The sequence below is a fragment of the Syngnathus floridae genome, chromosome 15 (assembly GCF_059516105.1).
Source record: "Syngnathus floridae isolate MCC-2025c chromosome 15, RoL_Sflo_1.0, whole genome shotgun sequence".
Classification (NCBI taxonomy): domain Eukaryota; kingdom Metazoa; phylum Chordata; class Actinopteri; order Syngnathiformes; family Syngnathidae; genus Syngnathus; species Syngnathus floridae.
Window position 1 is genome coordinate 5,164,089 of NC_142427.1, and position 20,509 is coordinate 5,184,597.

The window sequence follows — 20,509 nt, forward strand, 5'->3', positions numbered from 1 at the left end:
AGGACAGCGGCAGCATCTCTCGCATTCAGGAATGGACAAGGTAGGATTTTTAGTTTGAAGCTAAAAGAAGTTTCATCATGTGCTACTTTCAAAATTGCATCACACTGTGCCGACATAATAATACGCCTTTACACTTTTTTTTAATTATTGTATTATTAATGTTAGAGTTCTTTTTAGGAAACTTCATGTGATAAGCCTACACATTTCCCCAACTCAATTTGAATGATTTCTACACTTTGATATCTGTCGAACTCCATCCTTAAATTGGCGTGTGGTTCTTACGGTCCTGTTGTCAGAGCTCAGAATGGTCTTTGAAAACCTTTCATCTCAGGTGAGACATAGTTTGTGCAGTGACCATCTTGCAAGTCGGACTGGGCTTCTTGCAGCAAATGACATCAGCCAGGACATTTGGGGGAACTTAAAGTCTGCTTTCTATAGAGATAGTGTCAAAGGAGTGAATTCTCCAGGTTTTATGTATTTTTTTCTGAAAAATAAACAAACTGAAATGATACTTGCGGGTCATAGTGACCTTTATTTAACCATTTTGGCCCTGTGTGTTCTTAAAGAAATAAGTCATATTTAGCACTCATTTCTGATTTGCTGTACAAATCAGGGCCAGTCGTCTTTGTGAATGGAGTTTGACTCATTCCCTCTCGAGAGGCGCACATCTGAGTCCAACTGTGTGGGGCAAACACACACACACACACACACACACATGGCTCTCGAGCTTGTCGACCTCAATAACAGCAATGCCTTCAAAATTCTTCATTAGCTAAAATGCCCATGTTGAATTTGTGAATAATCTAGGCTGTTCATTTTATTTGCATTTGAATCAGTTTACATCAAACCCCAAAAGACCAGCTTAATTGTTAACAAATATTGTTAACAAGACTGGTCTTTTTGAATTTGCCATTCGTGAGTAAAATAATGCGATGTCCGCACATTATAAGTATTTAAAAACATTGTCATTTACTCCATTTTTAGTTTAAAAATGTCCCTGGTATTTTAGACAATAAACCTTTTCCACTATTGACATCAAAACAATAAACAAAAATCAAACTAAAACTACCTCTGAAAGACAAGGCATGGCTATTTGACTGTTACTTGGTTCCCATGATCAGAAGCCTAAAAAAAGACAGATGCAGACCTCAAGAAAATTTTTTTATTAGACAACTATGGTAAAAAAAAAAAGAACACCACACAGAAAAGAGAAGCGGTCATTTAGCACCGTAAAGCACTTTAATGCAGACTCTTTCATTTCTGTGAGCTATTGACATTTTATCTTTTTTTTTATTCGAAACTTATTTGCCTTTTTAATTTGCTTTTCAAATTTGAGGCACCATACTGTGCTGCGAAGTTAGAATCATGCTTAACCTTCAACTGCTAACATTTTTTTGTGTTCATCAATGCAAATAAAGAATCATAATTTGATTTCCAATCAAAAAATAATAATATCCTTTAGTGATTCTTCAGTAACTGCTTATTTGAATATGTAAGGATAACAATAATTATTATATTTCAACATTAAACATATTTCTCCGTGTTGTCCCTTTACATAAAAACAGATTTTGGCATAGCATGACTGTTATTGTACGGCGGCTGCGGCCTAAACTCTCATCAGATCAAACGATAATCTTTTAATTTTTGATACAATGACTAAACTAACCTTTTCTTTTTATGTTGCTGCAAGTAGCATCAGAATAAGAAAAAAAAATCCTGGACCTTTCTGGGTGCTTTTTATTTGTGTCCTGTCTTGGAGTAGTTGGGAGAAAGGGAGGGGAGGAGGAGAAGGGAGGTGGAGTAAGGTTGGAGTTCCACACAAGAGGACTGGCAAAGGAGCCGCTTCATACTGTGCTGCTCTTGGCTCTCCGTACATCTCTGTTTGTATTCGCTGGCAGTCAGCATGCACCTGTGTATGTGTGTGTGTGTGTGTGTGTGTGTGTGTGTATGTGTGTGTGTGTCTTGTTATCCAACTGGTTGTTTACCCATGCTGTCATGTTAGCAGCTCACGCAGCAGTCTGCCGTGGAGAGGCAGAACTGGACTTGACAGACTGAACATAACAAAACGTGAACAAAGGAATGTATTTGGGAAGTTTCTGCCTCCATCTTGAGTTGAAAGAAATCTGAGGGTTACCAACTTTCCTCACAACGGTGAAGGTCTGGCAACAAGATGACGTATAGTGAATGGTGAGTTACTTGCAAACAGCTGGAGTGATCCGAGGGTTAGTTTGTGAATGCTTCGAGCTTTTCACTTGATTTAAAACCTAAGCATTGACCTCACAGGTCTTTACGTGAGCTTTGTGTGCATGTGCTGATATGTGGCTTTGAGTTTGTTGGGTGTGTGCTGTGTTTGTTGAATGTTATGATGACTGGGCTCGGGTTCACCTTTGGATTAAACTCAGCTGCTTCAGTTTATTTACATCACTTGTGCACAGAAATAAACACACAAACACACACACACACACATGCACACACTAGCAAACACAGGAAGTAAAATGACAGCGTGGTGTGTTGCTTCATAACAGACTGCTGCGGGTCTAACTTGCAATTGTGTTTTTAAAACATGATAACTCTACTGGATTAGTTTTACAACCCACATGCATAAACATATTATTTACAAATCACTTAATATTTCATGTTGATGAATTACAGTAGTCCAACCAACTGGTGTTGGATATTTGAAAAGTTTTCTGTCGCGGGGAAAGTAATAAAAGGCATTCGCAGTAGTCCCAAGAAGCACACATATATTACCATTTATTTGACATCTGATTGCAGTACAGGGATTCCATACTGGCTAGCAGATAGCATGCTATAAGGATGGCTTTATGTGGGCAACTGAACATTAAAGAGGGCTACAAAATATATTGTGGTAATATAAAATTTCAAATGTTTCCTGCCATTTGGGGTCAACTATGTATTTGTTCAATATTAATTTTGACAAAATAATAATGAAATAAAAACAGAGGCCTTTCGAGGCTCAACTTTTGTATTTATTTTTTGTAGCTATGGTTGTCATACAAATTTTTTTCCAGTGCCTTTTTGTTTTTGGCAGTTCACAATAGCTGTGAAGTAGTTGGTCACGGTATAAAAAAAAATGTATTTCATCAAGTCTAAATTTGTCATGGAGAAATTCATGGATTTCGAGAGGCAGCTATCTGTAAATTGCAATTATTCAGCCTTGGGGGATTTGTGTGCAAGTGTGTCTAGCTGTTGTTGTGTTAGCTAAATGAGCTTGATCACTTGATAGCCATCAGGAGAAGGTGTTAAAAAATTTTTTAGACTTCTGTATCAGCTTCATTTTAAGAAAGTACACCCATAATAAATTTGCATGTATTTGCAGCGGAAGGATGAATTAAAAAGTGCTAAATAGCTCCTCAGAGTCGGTGTACATCTTTATTTGTCCCTTGTGAGGCACTATTCATTCTAACCCCATGCAAGAAATATAAACCATGATTTGCTTCTTCTCTGACGACATCCAAAAACAAATTGGGTAATAGTAAAGAAAGGACGGGTTATGAGCTGCATGCTTCACATTCTTCGCAGCTGACCCCTGGAAAATAGGAACAGCCGTACTTGACAGTGCGGCTGCTATGACTGCAGCAGCATTGCATACGAGTACACACAAGTACTCTATTAAACAAAGTAATGCTGTTCAAAGGCTCCGACAGTTGGCCTTTTTGAGCGTGTGGCCACCATGCTCTCAGTTCTGGTGGCCCTGTTAGAACCGGCAATGTATTCGTGATGGAATATGATAAGTTTCAACGATACCACTTTGTATGTCGTTCCAGTGTCACATTAAGTTCCATTTCTGGTTTTATAGTTCTCAAAAACGGTAATGTGGCATCCTGCAGTCACTGGCATGTGGTGTGACATTCTCTATTACTTGTTGGACACTAACAATTACTTTCATGCATACAACACAGGGTAAGTGGATGAAATATCCTTCCACCCAGGCTGCTTCCCGCTTCTGTGATGACACTAATAGTAGCTCAGAAAGCTAACAATTGCTGGCTCTTGTGTCTGTGCTGTTTTTTCAGAAGAGTGAGGCAGAAAAAAGAGGAAAATTGTGGCTTGTAGGAGCAGTTTAAAAGGTGCTTCTGGCACCACTTATTACTCTCTCACCTACTATATCTCCCCATCTCATTATCCCCAGCCACATCCTGTTATGGGAGGGGGTGTAGACTTGTGCAACCACATTATCTTATTTTTTAAATTTTACTTAGCACTTTCTGAAAGAATTATTCTTTTTTTTAACCGAGTTGTACATTTTGTAAGTCACAGTGATGGTAGGATGGTTTGGAAAGGATTTCTCTTACGACATAAAGCTTGCATTTGAAGAGCGACGTGTTGACTTTTTCTAGCCACTTTAGCAGTGAAGTAGGCCTTGGTCTGCTGTGTATCTTTTGACAGCGTTCATACAGGTTTTGCCACTGCAACAGCAAGTGCCTTGGACAAGTTGAGGTCAGCAGCAGCTTTTTTGTCTTGTTCCAAGGTTAAAGTCTTGCTGGGCTATGTGTTTTCAACAAGTCATTATAGCTGGAGCTCACCTCTGACCAAGTACTAAGAGGAAACTGGAGTGTTCTCAAACAACAAAGCTCTGGCTTCTTGTTGTCAATGTTTGACTGCATGTTGCAAAAAATTCCATTCCTTTGTTGAAGTCTTTGGTAGCTAGAATATTATATTTTAGTAGACGGTGAAATGAGTCGATGTTAGCTTTTACATTTTGAGTTGATTGAGTTATTTCAAATAATCAGTGCATTTTTGTATGATACAAGAGCGTAAGGACAATTTGAATCCCAACATCTGCTTCTAGAAGAAACAGCCAGAAAGCTTCAACCCCTCGCTACATCTGCCATCAGCTGTACAATAAGCAGCTTCCTCTTTTTCTTCTTCCTCTCTGTGCCTTTGACCTCTTCTCCTTTGTTTTATCTTTCTCTACTCTATTTTATTTCTGTCGCTGGCTTTTTTTGACGTCGCCATATTGCTCTTTCCTGTGGAATCTTGCAGATACACAAACGTGTGATAAGCAGTAAAGATGAATCCCCTTACATTCCCACCACTCAACCTTGAATATAATCACAACTCCATCATGGAAAATCACTTGTCTTTTTGTTGGCGGGTCTTTTCTTGTGATTTGTAACTTTTATTTCTGGTCTTTGTCCTTGTTCCTTCAGCAATGACAAGCTTACCTTTCCTGTTTATATTCCTGTCAATGCAACATACCAATAATATTTGTTTTTGCTTTGCTTTGTATAATCATTTTTCCATCACTCTGTTTACTGCTTGCTGCTTGCTTTACGTATGCAACTGCTTTTCAAACATAAAGACATAAGGATCTCCAATTTCCCCCCAAAGTTCCTCCCACTTCCCAATTGAATTGCAGCTGTAACTTGTCTGCTCAATTTGTGAGAGACAGATATATGTAAATCACGAACCACAGTTTGGCCCGTTCCTTTTTTAACAATGTGCTGGCATTGAGGAAGAGTGAATGAAACGATACGTCCGTGTTTGTTTTGCGAACTCTGTATGCGGTTGGTTTGTTCGTGCAAGCATTCATTTCAATCAGTGAAGTTGTGAAATAGGAAACTTGTCATTGCTTCAAGATTTTTATACATGATTGTGTACCACTGAAAGCAAAAAGCTGTTAGGATTTTGTTTAACAATCGCCAACACCCAGGTCTGAAATTTTGTGAATATGATGAAACCATCTGAAAGCAAAAAAATGCAGTTCTGTATCTTAAGTAACGTGAGTCATATTTTTATAATTATGACCAGTCCAGGGTGAGGTTTGCTTTGTGCCGAAAGGCAGCTGGGATAGGCTCCAGCATAAGTTGATTCTAGATAATGAATGATTATTATGTTATTTTTCATCAAACCTGTTGCAGAGCTTAATTGACTTAAAGAATCACAAGATGATCTCATTTATTTTATTTTCATACAAGTTCTTTTAGAACTATTGAAATAATTCAGTTTTTCAGCTCAAAATGGCATTTGTTCTGACATGCAAAACCAAAAAATTTGTCAACTATTTTACAAAAGTACTTCACTGTAGATGTTTTAATACAGATTCGAATTGATTATAATGAAATGTGTTAACTGCTGTTACATTCATGAGAGGAACAATAACTCATGTAAATAGAAAGCAGTATTTATTCCAACAGAGAGGACTTGTGTAAATTCAAACTTTTGTTTTGTAGGGAAATATTGTATGTACAGCCTCGTTGTTATCTCAGCCACTGCTTCACACTCACACATTGTAGTTAGACAAGCAAACAAATATTTGAGCAAACATACTCTCACCCTTATTGTACCCAACGTGTTGTAAATGAAATACAGGAGGGCCACCTGGTTCCTGCGCCTTGCACAGAGCTTTACTTTTAGGGCTAGCCTCGCTACTTAGTTAAACAAAAGGGCCCCCACGTTGGTCCTCTAGATAAACACACTTTCCTGAGAAAACACGGACACGGTTACAATTTAACCTGCAGCCACATCGTTCGGACAGTTAAGGTCAGGCCGGGCTTTACTTCAGACCTGTAGTGAGAATCATGCGCTGCACGTGAAACCACGCTGGTATGTGTAACAATGGCGCCTTTGACGCTCATAGCCCCACTCCCCAGTCCGCAGTACAGTCAGTGTAGTGTTTCTCCAGGGCTTGGGTGTCACTCCCCATCTCTGTTGTGCTCCCCAAGAGCCGACCATCTGGCTTCTCAGCTCGAAAAGCAGCAGCAGCACAGAGGCGCTAGTCAAATGTCTGCCAAAATCGGTTCTGCAAAACTAATCCGACGACCTTTTGTGCTGGTTTGATTCGCTCGTTCTTTCTCTGATATATTTTCACACGGACACCACAGTCCTGCTTTGGCTTGCTCCTCACAGACCTAACATGCAATGCAGAAACGCGTCTGCAGAAAATTCCGAATGATGCAAAGGAGAGTATATTAAACAACTGATTGCCACTGGATGAACGCAAGTGACTGAGCTGCTATCTGAGTGAGTAGCTATGCGGTGCTGCCACCTCCCCCAGGCTCAGCAGCAGCAGTCGTGTAAACAGACAGCGCTCCAGAGGAATGCTGGACTCTGTGACCTCGCTCCCCGAGTGCTCTTATAGTGCAGCGAGTTCAGGCGAAACAGCCCGCCCCCATGCAGCTTCTCGCTGAAGCTCCACCCCACCCTGCCCCAGCTTGAGGCCCCTCAGGGTGGAAAAAAAAAAAAAAACCTCACCTCTTTCACCCAACGCCGGTAGCTTCACATATAAGCTCTTGTACAGTATAGTACCTAAACACATGGACAAGTGCTAAAGTGCTGTCTTATTTTACCCGCCCACCTGTCAGAGGAGCAGCTTAGTTTCGACAGTGCCTAAATGTACATTCTTTTGAATTCGGAAAACATTTTGACCTTTGTCATTTCAAATTTCTCTCAGGTGCATCTCATCTTTCAAGCTAGAGAATAACAGGACTGCTGTATTGCAATAGATTGGCAAAGGTTTTCCTCATCATTTGATGGCAAATGTCACTTTTTCTAACAATACAAAGGTGAGAAGTTTATATTTATTTCTAACTGAGCGGTTCAGGAATGAGCAGAAGTCCTGTTGCTGTTGCTTTACTTTAACTGGTGATGGCTGCACTTTGGATTGTGATTTATAGAAAATGTTTGTTTGCAAACAAAGCATGCCTGTTTTTTTCCCAGGTACAGCATTTTTTATAAAGGTTGTTATTAGTTGAGTATTTTTTTTACGTTGGTTCTTTTGTCATTTAAAACTTAGTGGAATTTTTGTATGAAAATATTTTATTGAGTGGATTTTACAGTAACTTACAAATATGGTTTTATTATTATTATTTTTTTACAACCTTTTTACGTCTCTGAGATAAAACCAGACACTGCCCTCTGCTGGAGTTTACATGGCGAAAGACTCCCAGGTCAAAATGGATGAGTGCAGCATACATTGCATGCGGTTTGAGACCATACTGACTCATTCCACTGTGACGAGGCCTCAAGAAGAAAAAGTAACTGGCATCATAGAGTAATCTGACACTATGAAATCCATGCCTTCTTGCTTACACACATCTTGTGAATGAGATTAGATTAGATCTCATCAGCGATGATTTCAGCAATTTAGACGTTTGTTGTGATCATAATGGCTTTTCTGCACTACATCAAACCAACCTCGGGGAGCTTCACACGTGGTTCCATTGCTCTTGTGAACCCGCTTGCAAATACACAGACAACAATCACAGTTAGTTGTTGTCTGAGGAAATGAAGAGCTGTCTGGTGCCATAGCAACCAATTCAGACATCCCACCCTTCCAGAGAAAGGGGCGATTAAAAAAAAAAAAAGAAAAAGTGTCAATCCCAAATCAATGAAATTTTAATCCAAAGAGCAGAGATGGACAAAGATCATTCGTACAGCTAGCTATCATTCCGTCTTTTATTGTGTATCTGATAATTTGTCACATGTACGTGAAATGAGGAATTGAAAGTGTTTTGAGTGCAGGCCTAAAGGAAATTTGAACAAATGCTGGAAGCACTGGTCATACAAAGGGAGAGGCCAATGTGAAGGTCTAAAGCGTGAATCATAATTAGTCTATAAGAAAACTCGGAGTCATGCCAGAAGGCATTGCAAACGTCTGCATCAGCCTGCCTTTCAGCACCGTGACTTCTGGCTGAACTGCAATCTCAGATGTAATTCTGTTAAACAGGGCCATATAGCTGGTTATGTAACACTCAAATGTCGACCTCAATCTGCTAAACAGACACTCAGATTCAAAATCTCCATATCAATATCAAAACATTCCTCGCATTACACTTTTCAGTCTTTGTTTGATGACATTGACATAAAATACGTTTCTCAGGTTACAGAATAGTTATGTTATGATTTTTCTCTTCTGCATAGGTGGCTCTGTAGTGGATCAAGAGCAGCAGCCATTTTCACACTGGTGAGTTCAGACCAAGCATAATTTCTTGGGCTCCACTGTCGGTGGAGATCATCCCAACACCTTTGGTGTTATTTTTACACTACCGTCATCTTGCATTAGTCCAATTTGGTGCTTTGCTTCACTGTATCATAGGTTTTATTTTGTCCGTGTAGTGTTTGTGTTATTTTTGCTCAGAGCGTATGAAAGGAGACCATGGACCTGACCCACATATTTTTAACACGGTGTCACTGTGAGGTCTATGTGAGATGAACAGCATTTTTTTAAAAACTCAATCCAGACTTCAGCACTTTTTTTTTTCTCCACATTTGACCTAGTTTAGTGGTGTTGCTTTTATAGGTGCGCTCTACGCAGGTCGCTGGACTCTTCCAGCCGTCTTTTCTCTGGCCACTCTGTGAGTGAAAATACAGCATGGGGATTAAGAAGCTAATATATTTGCTCCACTGTCCTCAAACTGAGGATACGATAACTTGGGTGGGCCAGGGTGCCTCACCCCCACCCCTTCTCTGCCGCTTTAGGAAAGCAGCCCCACCTGATGCATTCATTTGCATGCCTGGTAGATGTGGGGATCTGGCAGGGGCAGGGGTGGGGGTGGAGGAGGAGCATCAGCCAATAATACTTTGTATCCTGACAGCACTGAAGTGACTTGATTCACATATTCAGCCAATCACAGCGCACTGCAGCAAAGACAGCAGCAGTTGTAAAAAAAAAGAAACAAGAGCAGAGTTGAACATGAAAAGGCTTACAGTAAGAATGCATCCAGTGAGATAATTATTCTCTACTTTTAACACATTTACAGAGTGGCAGTAGCTTGTATATGCAAAAACGAATAAGATACCAAATCTTAAAAAAAAAAAAAATGCTGCCTCCCATCATTTCGCTGCCATGAAAAACAATAAATAAATAAATAAAAATGCTATTTTCTATGGCCCCTTTAGAATTATTACCAGCCAACACCCAATACACGCGCGCACGCCCAATCTACTGCAGCAGTGGGCTCACTGTTCCATAACTTATGCAGAGATGTTTAAATCCGGCTGGGTGGTGTGATCAAATGACAAAGTTGTTTCATATCCTCACCACAAGTGAAAGTGCAACGGAGTCATATAAACACAGACACAATAGTGCAGGAAACCAGAATGGGTTGGTGTTGACATCCTCTCTCTCTCTCTCTCTCTCTCTCTCTCTCTCTCTCTCTCTCTCTCTCTCTCTCTCTCTCTCTTTCTCTCTCTTTCTCTCTCTCTCTTTCTCTCTCTCTCTCTCTCTCTCTCTCTCCACCCCCATTTTCCCTCTTTATCTCTCTCTTTTAATAACTTGGATGATGTTATTCTAATAAATGGCACACGTACTAGTTTAGAAAAGGGGCACTAAGTCATGGTGAGCCCGAAGGCCTTTCGACAAATATACTCAACATTTTAGACAAATATACACAAACACACACACACACACACACTAGTTGCATTGATTAAATATTTGCTGAGTAATCCTTCAAACTATTTTTTCTCCATGACCTACCTGCAGGCTAATTAGGAATGGAGACAGGTCGATGACGCAGCAAAGTGCTATAGTTGAATGAGTTAGAGAGTTAAGTCTTGTTTATCCGTACTAAATACAATTTGCAAGCCAGAGCGTTATACCACCTGACAAGATCACATTGGTACTCCGGTTACATATCCTGTTTATTCCTAAATACCAATAACTAGTTGTTAACCTTTAAGGCCCTATGAAAAATGGTTGCACTTGCAGCCTAATGTTGGTGACACCGTTCTTAGTTGAGTTGAGCTTGCGGTCATTGAACAATTATTGCCCGAGAAGGGCAAGTTGAGAAAGTTAATGGCCACTTGGTTGTTGCTCATTTTTTCATTCTAATTAGTGGCATCTCGTGGACACAGATCATTGGCTGGCTTGATCCGCCTCCACAGGAGACAACAGGAACAGTCTGCTAATGTTTGTGTCATATTTGGTATTTTCCAAACTAATTTCCCAAGTTGTTTACTAAAATGTCCAAGTGACGCAAGTTCTCACTCCAAAATTGTTGAGATTCAAACGAGTGAGCACAGACGAGATGCTACAAAGGCCCAGTGTCTATTACATCACCCACAGGTCTCTGAAGGGAGTCTTTCCACTCTCGCTGTTTCTTTTCCAATCCAAATTCATGGAAAGAGAATGCAGTGTACTCTAATCTCCATTACCGACAGAGAAAGGCCATAGGGAAGAGCGTGTCTGTGGAGGAAACACATTCTGCTTGCTTGTTTTGCTCAATTTTGTGTCACGTAAATAAGTAGAAACGTCAATGTTCAGGATCTCGTATTTGAGGGCCCTTTGGTTGTGTCAGCTGTAAAGCTAGCATGGCTCTTGACACTACACAAATAACAACCCTGAGAAGTTGTTTTATGACCGCAGTCACTCACATTCCACGGAGGCTCTACTTTTATTGGAACCTCTACGCAGTGGAGATGAGGCATGGTCTGGGGGAGATTGGGCCAGCACTATAGGACCAAATAATCTTTAATTAGAGGGAGAACTTGGCAGGGACTGATGGAGGAGAAAAGATCTCAGGATGTGAGTCCAGGGTGAGAGGGTTCACACACAAAACACTGGCTTTTCATCACTGCATGACTCACTCAGTTTGTGTCTAGCATGTGTGTGTATTTGTGTGTTGTGTGTGTCTTACCTCAGTGCCCAGGCATTCCAGTAGAGAAAGTGGTGTGAAGTGAAAGAGCGGCTCTAACAGTGTGGGTATTCATGGATCTGGCCCCTGTGAGCTTGTCTGGGCTCCAGTGTTCACAGACAAAGCCTCTCCTGCAGGACCCAGACACACTCACACAGAAAGGGGAGCAACAGGAGAGGGACAGACGTTGGAGAGGAGGGGGGACAAGGTAACAAGGGGTGGAGTGGGTGCTGTAGAATAGGAGGGGGGCAACAGGAGAGAGTCCTTGTGGCTGTTCTCATTCCCTGGGAGTGGAGGGCGTATTTCAAATTGGAATGAGGTAGAAGCTCAGGTTGTACAACTAGCATTGATTTTGTCAGCCAATAAAAAGAAGACAGCGCTCATCTTTGCTCTGTATTCTGTCATCGTGTATGAGTCGACAGCACCTACAAAGCATCTCTCCTCTTGGGCAACAAGCTCCTCCCACTCTGTTTAGGATCAGCCAATCCACTGCCCTTCTTCCAGGGCTCCCCCCCCCGCCCTCACTGGCATGACGGCTCTGGCGCTTTGGATTCCATGAAAATTCTTCCACTTGGCCATCCTGTCTTTGCTCCCCATGCTTGGCCCCTTCCCTGCATTTAGTTCACTGTGTCCTTAAACAACCCATGCGCATGTACAGCAAACGGATCCAAAGACCGAGCGCTTTTGAAAATGTCTTTATTGCCTTTTGTAGACCATTGATGGTTAAGGAAGCACCATTTAAAAAAAAGAAAATTAGAAATGTTTATGTGTATAGTTATCAACTTACAGTGCTGGAGCAACAAATATGATGTTACATAGCCGTGAAACATAATGTGATAAAAGATCTTACCATTCAAATTTAGATAAATTGGTGATGGTTTGTAAATGTTGATCTGCACTCTGAAACACACAAGCAGTCACTGCATTTTTGTCATTTATATCAACATTTTACAATCGTGTTCATCATTTGTGTACAGAAGAATCATTTATGAAAAAGATAATATTGTCATTCGATTTTTGTCATTCAAGTTCAATTTAGTTGAAATATAAAAATGTCAAATATTACAGTTTATAGGCGACTTACCCAAAAATGTATAGTATCTTTTATTTTCACAATACATTATCATGTAAGATGAAAATGGCCACTGCGACATTGCTTCATCCATTTTTGGGTTTTGTACAAAATTCTGTGTATACTCCCAATAAAAGAGGTCGACCACAGCCTGCAGGTTGAAAGTACGTCCAAAGCTTGCACAGCTACCCTAGCCTGTCTTTCTCATTGATATATGAAGAGATAGAGATGATATTAAAAACCCCGTAGACATTCTTGTCGTATGGCTTGATGTTCTCTTTGACTCCTGATCCTCTAAAATTCCCTGTGGACTCGAGGCCGTGACCCCAGCATCTGTCAGCTGTGGCAGACGGAGTAGGCAGCTACTGTACCACTTTGAGTCACCTAGACAGATGCTCGCCGCTAAGAGTAGTGAAGCTGCCCTGCACTTACTGCCCAAGTCTCCATGGGCGACATGACTCATTAGACATTGATCCAGACATCTGAGCGAGACTTTGGCTCCAAGTTGCACAAGATTATTTGTAGCAGAGACGTGAGGAATACCGTATAAGGATTTTTGTTTGGTTTTAAACTGCTATGAACCTTGTCTCGGTCTCATTTATGGAAATTGAAACGAAGGGTATTTGCTCAATGTATCCCATTCTCTTTCCATTTATTCTTTATTCACGTACTGTGGATTTGAAATCTGAATATGATTACGCCTTTCCTTACATGATAAGATTTGCTGTTGGTAGCTGGTGTTGGAGCAATAGTTAGAATTTTAACTGAATGAAGTCCAAATGATAAAGCTTTCAGGATATTTTCTCTGTCACATGGAGTTGTAACCATACACGAGTATCAGATGAGCTTTTTGTGAAGCGGTTTTGCTTCTTCCCTTCCTGTGTGTCGAAATCCCCCTGTGCTGCAGACACTGTGGGATGCAGAGATGGTGTGGCGTGGCGGGGTGGGGGTGAGGCAGCGGACATGGCGGCAGGCCAGAATCAATTGGCGGTGTAATGAGATGGCCTGGTGCCAGGTAACCATGGAGCTACCCTCTTTGCCCGTCTACCAATGCAGAGTTCAAAATTAAGTGAATGAATTAGAGAGGGGGAGAGGAGGCAGGGAAATAAAGGTTTGAAATGGTAGGAGTGGAGGGCCAAAGGGATTGTAAATGCAGAGGGTGGCTGATAAGGCCTTATGAGCATTTTCAAAGCACTGTTGAATTTCTTTTTTCTTTTTACCTTAATCACTATTACAGAGTACAAATCGCAAAATGGTGAGGATATAAATGTGAGGCGATATCTAATTTGACCGCCTAGAAGTATTGTTTTGGTTATGTTCCGTCTGCAGTCAGGTAGACAAAACGTTGGAGCAAGTAGATTGACTTTGTGTTTTTGTTGACATACGTTCTCTGCCTAATGGCCTCTGTTATGTATGTTTTGGAATTGTTTATTGATGTTTGTTTTTTGATCACGGCTGCGTTCTTGAAGCGAAGGAAAATCCTCTCACAGTGAGAATTTATGGTCCACTTACCTGTTTCTGGAGCGTACCAACATTTAATAAGGATATCCTGCTGGGTGTTAATAGGTAAAGATAGAGTGTTAGAAAGTGATTACACACTTGTGGTTATAAACTAAACTTAAAGAGTTGAGAGTGAATGCATTGTGTGAGATTTTCTCGTATACAAAACAAAGAAGTGGCTGTTTCTTGTATTGTAATTAGTGACTGATAAATACTGATGAAAAACTGAAATGCTTTTTTCTTTTTTAATTGAATCGTCAAAATTGTGGAACAGCATTGAACCATGCAGGTTGAATTGCTGTCTGGGTACTGTTTACATTGTAAGCTTTGACTGTAAACTTTTTTTCCCCCCTAATTTGCATTATCTAGATGGATTTAGCATATGAGGTATTCATCGTATTGCCAGAGGTGATCAATCTTTGTCAAAATGGTCCAGACTTGTAGAGACAAGACAGTGGACCAAGATGTCTGTGGTGTGGATTAATGGGAGGACTGGAGAAATGCTGCCGCAGTTGGACGTGAGCAGAATATTTGAGAGGGCTAGTGAGAGGAGGCAAGTGAATGGGACAAGCAAGTGCAAAAGATAGGTGAGATGAAAGCCTGCAGAGGTACCAAAGAGAAACCAGATATTTGATCGAGAACTTGCAATAATAAATACTACTGATCCCTTCCTGGTACTTTTTCGAGCTCAATGCAGGCTTTATGTATTCCCTCTGTTGCGCAAGATATTACAAAACTATTTACCCACTGGCCTCCTACACTGAATACTTAAGCAGAGCCCTCTGTCAAGTTCACTGCATACCCCCCTAAAACTGTATGGGAGCTTTTTCTAATTCATGAATGCAAACTAATGCCTCCTTCAGATGCAGATGTATTCTAAAATCACTCCAATTATTGCTTGCCATATACTGTCGTTGAAGCACATTTTGCCCATCGAATTTATAAGCGCATATACAGGGCTCATAAACAATTGCATGTTTGCCCCACTGGATAAATGTGACCGCACATTTCAAGCTTGCCAATTTAATTTGGCATTTCATCAGCGCTAACACAATTTGAGGTAACTCAAAACAGCTATTTCTAAAATCTTGGGCTTTCCTAACCTTCCCTTTTGTATGCTTTCACTTTGTGAGCTGTTTTCTCATGATATCATGGGATAGTTACAAATAATATTTTTAAGTAATGTCAAGTCAAGTTTATTTATATAGTCCTAAATCACAAGCAAGTCTCAAAGGGCTCTTCACATGTACAAAAATTGACAATCAAGAGCCTTATCCAATTGACTACCACTCTTTGCTTATGACTGTGCCTTTTTCCAGGAATGACTTTTGCTCAGGCTTATTGCCTAAAATAGCACCACGTGTTCTTTTGGCATGTGCTTGGCAGCCTACGGTTGCATTTTCATGTGGCTAGAAATTTATTCAAAAGTCTACAACTTGCTCTTTGGGACACGAGTTACACTGGCTTGTTTGGGGTTTAATGCTGTGATCAGTTATAATGAATCGTTTGACTCAAGGTTAATGTGACTCTCCCTATTATTAGACTCTTGATCTTAGCATTGATTTTTGATTACAATTACCCATAGACGACAATTTCCAATGCAGCAGTGCTATTGATGTGGTTTCAGTGGTTTCACTCGATTGTGCGGGCAGCACCAAACAATGGCAGGCTGGACCGTAGGCGGTTATCTCATGTTTGAACTGATATATCCAAATAATTGGACTGAGCCACAACTATGCCTGCCCCCCGGGGTGCTAAATTCTGCTGCTAATTACTGTTTTCCAAAAAGTATTCTGATATTATTTTAATAAATGCTTCGGGCCCAGAGGCAATTAGGAGACAACCATGGAGGACAAGGACATGTTTTTGGACTAACTTTAAGGTTCCTTCACCGGGTAATGACTAGACTCTTTTTGGTTTCCATAGCACAAATTTAGATGGTGACTCACAGGTCATGGTTGACTCATGAATGTGCTGGCTTTCCAGTGGACAGCAGAATCTCGGTTGTGCTTGGACTACCAGATCGTAGCACACGCATTTGACCTTTCATTAATAGGCTCAACAGTATTTTACGATAATGCATCTGGTGTTACTTTCAGAATTCTTACTGTCATCTAGTTCACATTGTGTAGTAGTAGTAAATTAATATTACTTATTAGCTGTTGTTGTTTTTTTCTCTTGATGTTATTGGCACTAAAAATGTGGTCTTTTGTTCAGCCGTTCTTCTTGTTGCCTCTTTCCCAGGCTCTGAGAGTGGCTTTAAGGATTGGGGTTATGGCTACGTGAATGGTTGTGTTCTCTTCAACCTTCTGTTTTGGAGAGGCCCTTGTTGGTGCCGCCACTGTGACACTTTTTGGCAATATCCTGAAAGTCAAATCTGTTCATTTAGATTCAAGGGGTGACCTCGGAGCAGACAGCAGCCTATTGTCGCGCTGGGGCTAAACCGGGATGCGGGACACTTCATGTCTTGTTCAGTTCTTTGTTTCTTAACATTTCAAAACCTGATATGGATCATACAGGGGAGTACAGAGAAAATACTGAACTAGACTTTTGGGAATTATTGACTAAAATGCTTGTGGTGAAATGATGACGTGAGTATTGATGTCAATGTTCGTTTTACCAAGTGAATGTAAGCTTAAGGTGCTCACTCTAGCTTTAGCAGCCTTGAAAATCTAACTCTGTCATTGTTGTGCTGAATATCTTTGTCACACTCTTCCTTATATAGTCACGTCCTTTCAGATGTTCAGCAGACGATTAACAATAAAAAATGAAGCACAGAGCTTTGAAAGAGACTTGAGGTGGTAGGATCTTGCTTATGGCGGACAAATATGAATGTCGATGAATCCTCCTTGCAGGATTTCTTCTGGCCTGGCGACCCACGCTTAGTCCGGTGTGAATGGGACAAAGATTTTGGGCGAGGAAAGGAAAGCCGGCGAGGGATTCCGGTTGAATCGCCCAGCCCTCCCCGATGTGGGACGGGGAGCACGGCTCTTACTCTCATATGCTCAGAGCTGCTTTTCGCCCGGCCCTCAGCCATTTTGGAGAGAGGAAAAAAGTCTTTGCTTCTCCTTCTCTCACTACGTGGCGTAGATTTGGCATAGAAAGGCTTTGGCTGCTGCTTTTGCAGCTTTAGTAGTAGTAAGGGAGGCACATTTTGCAGCTCCTACTTGGGAGAGAATGTTAGTAAGAAAAAACATTTTTCCACCTTTTAGTTTTTTTTATTTCATTTCCATTTTGTTTTGTTGCTTCTGCTCAGTGGCGCTTAGATGCCTCGCTGTCCGTCTCATCTCTCAATTTAAGTATCGTCAGTATTTTCCTTCTTAAAGACAAAGGAATACATCTCATTTTTGCTGCACTAAGGAGAGACGGAGCTGCAGCCAAGAATCCTGCTGGGATCTCAAAGAGCCATGCAAAATGAGGCACCAAAAAAAAAAAAAAAACACCACCACCCTTTGCCTAGTCACAAATTCCACTTTCTCTGTGGCCAGCTCTGCGACTCCTCCTCATCCATATCTTACCGCTTTCAACCATTTGCCATTTCCCTCTCGCCGTACCTTTTTGGGTTTTTTTTGTTTAAAAAAACAAATTGAGGATTTTGTAGCATGGACAATGGAGACTGAAGATTTGTTTAGGAGGGCGTATCAAAGATAAAAGGGGATGTCGGCGTCTTACTTTTGCGTGTTGTATGGCAGTTGATTTTGATGCTTTGACTGAAATGTTTCGACAGCTTGTGTGTTTGAATTCCAGGTCTTACAAAGTTTTAGACGCAGTGCTCTTGTGTCTGTGAACGTAAGACTTTTTGCTTCTGTCTAATTGTGACAATCTGTTGTTTTCTTCCAGACCTGTTGATTTTGGCTAAAGCGCTGGCCTGCAGCGAATGTCAAAGCCGGAGTCCATTTGAGGATGTTTGAGCGTCAGTGTCCAGCCTGCTCCCTTCTTGGTATGTTTGCAATCCTCGCGTCTGTCCGGCTCAGCCTGTTGTGCGCCGCAGAGGGTGCTTTTCTGTCCACGCATTTTTTTTCCAGATTGATTCACAATTTATACCAGCTAGTAAAGGCAATATACATTTTGCCGGTACACATACAGAGATTAATTTGTATTAGTTGATTTTTAATGGTTTCTTTAAATTTTAAAATTTATTTAAGCTTTGTTCCGCACTGCTAGTGTATTTATTACATTTTCGGTCTTTTTTGTTTTTTTAGTCCTGTTATGTGAGATATCCAGCGATGAAATATTTAAAACATTTTAAGTGTTCAAGGTAATTTTAACAACTCTTGTGAAATCAATATGCTTATTTACTTTAATCCCGGTTTTCAGATAATTGAGACTTTTCTTTTCATACAAACAATATTTTTACAGAATGATATTCCCCTCTAAAACGTAATTGCTGACCGCAAAGGAACTGAACCAAACCACATTCACAGTTGCCGGATTCAAGAATTGTTCTTCGTGTTTTCTCGTGTTCCTGAAGTGGTAATGCCAGCTGCCACAAACCCGTAGATCCGAACTTGTGGTGACAGGCTGCACAAGCTCGTATCTACAGGTACGTGTCTCCTTGGCAGAAGCAACACCTGCCCAGCAACTGTCTAAAAGCATGTTGACCTTGAGTGTTGGCCTAGCAGCATTGTTTCTAAATCACCACGTGTCCCTTTGTATCCACTCAGAGCTCACACGCCAATTCATGGTAATGCGAGGAAGATTTACTTCAATTAGGCCACTAGATCGACGTAGCAAAATAGCACTCTGAATTTATTTAAAGCTTACATTTATATTTTTCTCATTTCAATCAAACCGCAAGAAATCATTTAAGGTGAACTATTTCTGCTGCAAAGTCTCCTTCCTGCTGTTGACTTGAGTGGTCCGTCCGCAGGGTGAGGTAGTAGGTTGTATAGTTCAGAGTGACACCACAGGAGATAACTGTACAGCCTCCTAGCTTTCCCTGAGGAACCAACTCTCTTCACACTGATTCTTTTTACACACTGTATTTAGATTAGTCACTTTATTGTGTTAGCGTATTTAGCCGTAAATTTACCCAACGTGTGTGTGTTGAAAGGACTTGAATGTAATGTGCCTTGGCACCCGCATATATGCAATGAACCGAATTGTTTCCGTTCCAAACTTTTTGCCCGAATCTCATCTTGTTTCCAGAAACAACTTCTTTATTTTTATTTTTTTTTATTGTCTTTGTTACATTACCTGAAGTATTTTGGTTTGTATATAAATACTGTGATGCTTCTTGGTGCACTTTGATAGCTATGGTATCAAGTAACGAACACAACTTTTTTTTTTCTCAAATTCCATATTACATTCAAACATTATAAAAGCTTTTTATCCAAACAAATATAAAGAATAAAGCAAGCCCCTTGTGTAGTGGACATTTAGACGGATGTGTCACAGCGTGGTAGGCTGCTGTGTGCAGATGTGCAGTCCGGGGAGTGCTATGATGATGAAAGACTGTTTCCACTTAAACTCTTCGCTCTCTGTCTCAAGGCCACCGGGTTCGATGAAGGTGGGGAGGGATGAATGGGGGGGGGGGGTCGTCGGGTTCTTCGGGCTAGAAAGAAGCAGGGGCCCACTGTACGGGGCAGTTGTTTGCACTGTTAGCCAGCCAGCAGTCACTTCCAGTCAACGTGACTCTACTGTAGTTTCTTGCACAACCTCTTCCTTCTTTGTGTACATATTTTTAATAACTTGTTAAATAGTAGTCATGCTGAAGTTAGTTGTATGGCTGGCAAGATGAGTCGGAATGTCCACAGATTTTAAAACTATTTGTAAAAGTAATATAATATGACACCTACACTGCTCTCTAGCCGAAGTGAGAACTGATATTTTTAAATACTGCGTATTAAAGTCTATTTACACTCTTAGGATGCCCGTTTAAGTCCCAATGGTGTGTATGTGTGGGACCACACATGCTATGTATCTGCTGTCACTGATCTTGGTCTTAAATGTTGCCCGTCAGAGGACCCCCCCTGACGGCAGAATTCCCTCTTCTCCCCGTTAGTCTTGCTCTCCTAGCATGTTGTCTGCCTCACGAGCCCTCGCTGCTGATTTACGGCACTTAATCGTGCCGCAGTTTAAGACCATCAGCTCCATCTTGCAGCTAGGTATACGTTCCCCCTAGTACAATTTTCCACATTTTTACATTTTCTCTCCTTTGTGCCCTCCTTTCATCCCTTAGTCGTGTTCCCTTAGTTCCCCGTCATGTTCCCGCCCTCCTTTTCTCCACACATGCTGTAATAGGCACCCACTCTCACACACACAGAGGGAGCGACAGACAGGAACAGAATACAAAACGGACTTGCCGACCCGGGAAGGATTCAGATTTCAGATTTCTTTT

General features: G+C 41.0%; 1 protein-coding gene across 3 annotated transcripts in view; it reads left to right on the forward strand.

Moving 5' to 3' along the window:
- Positions 1–1,865: 1,865 nt before the first annotated feature.
- Positions 1,866–20,509, forward strand: part of LOC148386004 (sorting nexin-19-like) — a 46,006-nt gene continuing 27,362 nt past the window's right edge. For 2 of the 3 annotated variants that reach the window (XM_088398016.1, XM_088398017.1), the window contains exons 1-2: positions 1,866–2,187; positions 18,010–18,109. In XM_088398016.1, the coding sequence (XP_088254142.1) occupies positions 18,073–18,109 (37 nt within the window). In that variant the 5' untranslated portion in view covers positions 1,866–2,187; positions 18,010–18,072. Of the gene's footprint in view, positions 2,188–8,886; positions 8,930–18,009; positions 18,110–20,509 lie in introns of all 3 variants that reach the window. The other variant, XM_088398015.1, reaches the window with a different exon arrangement.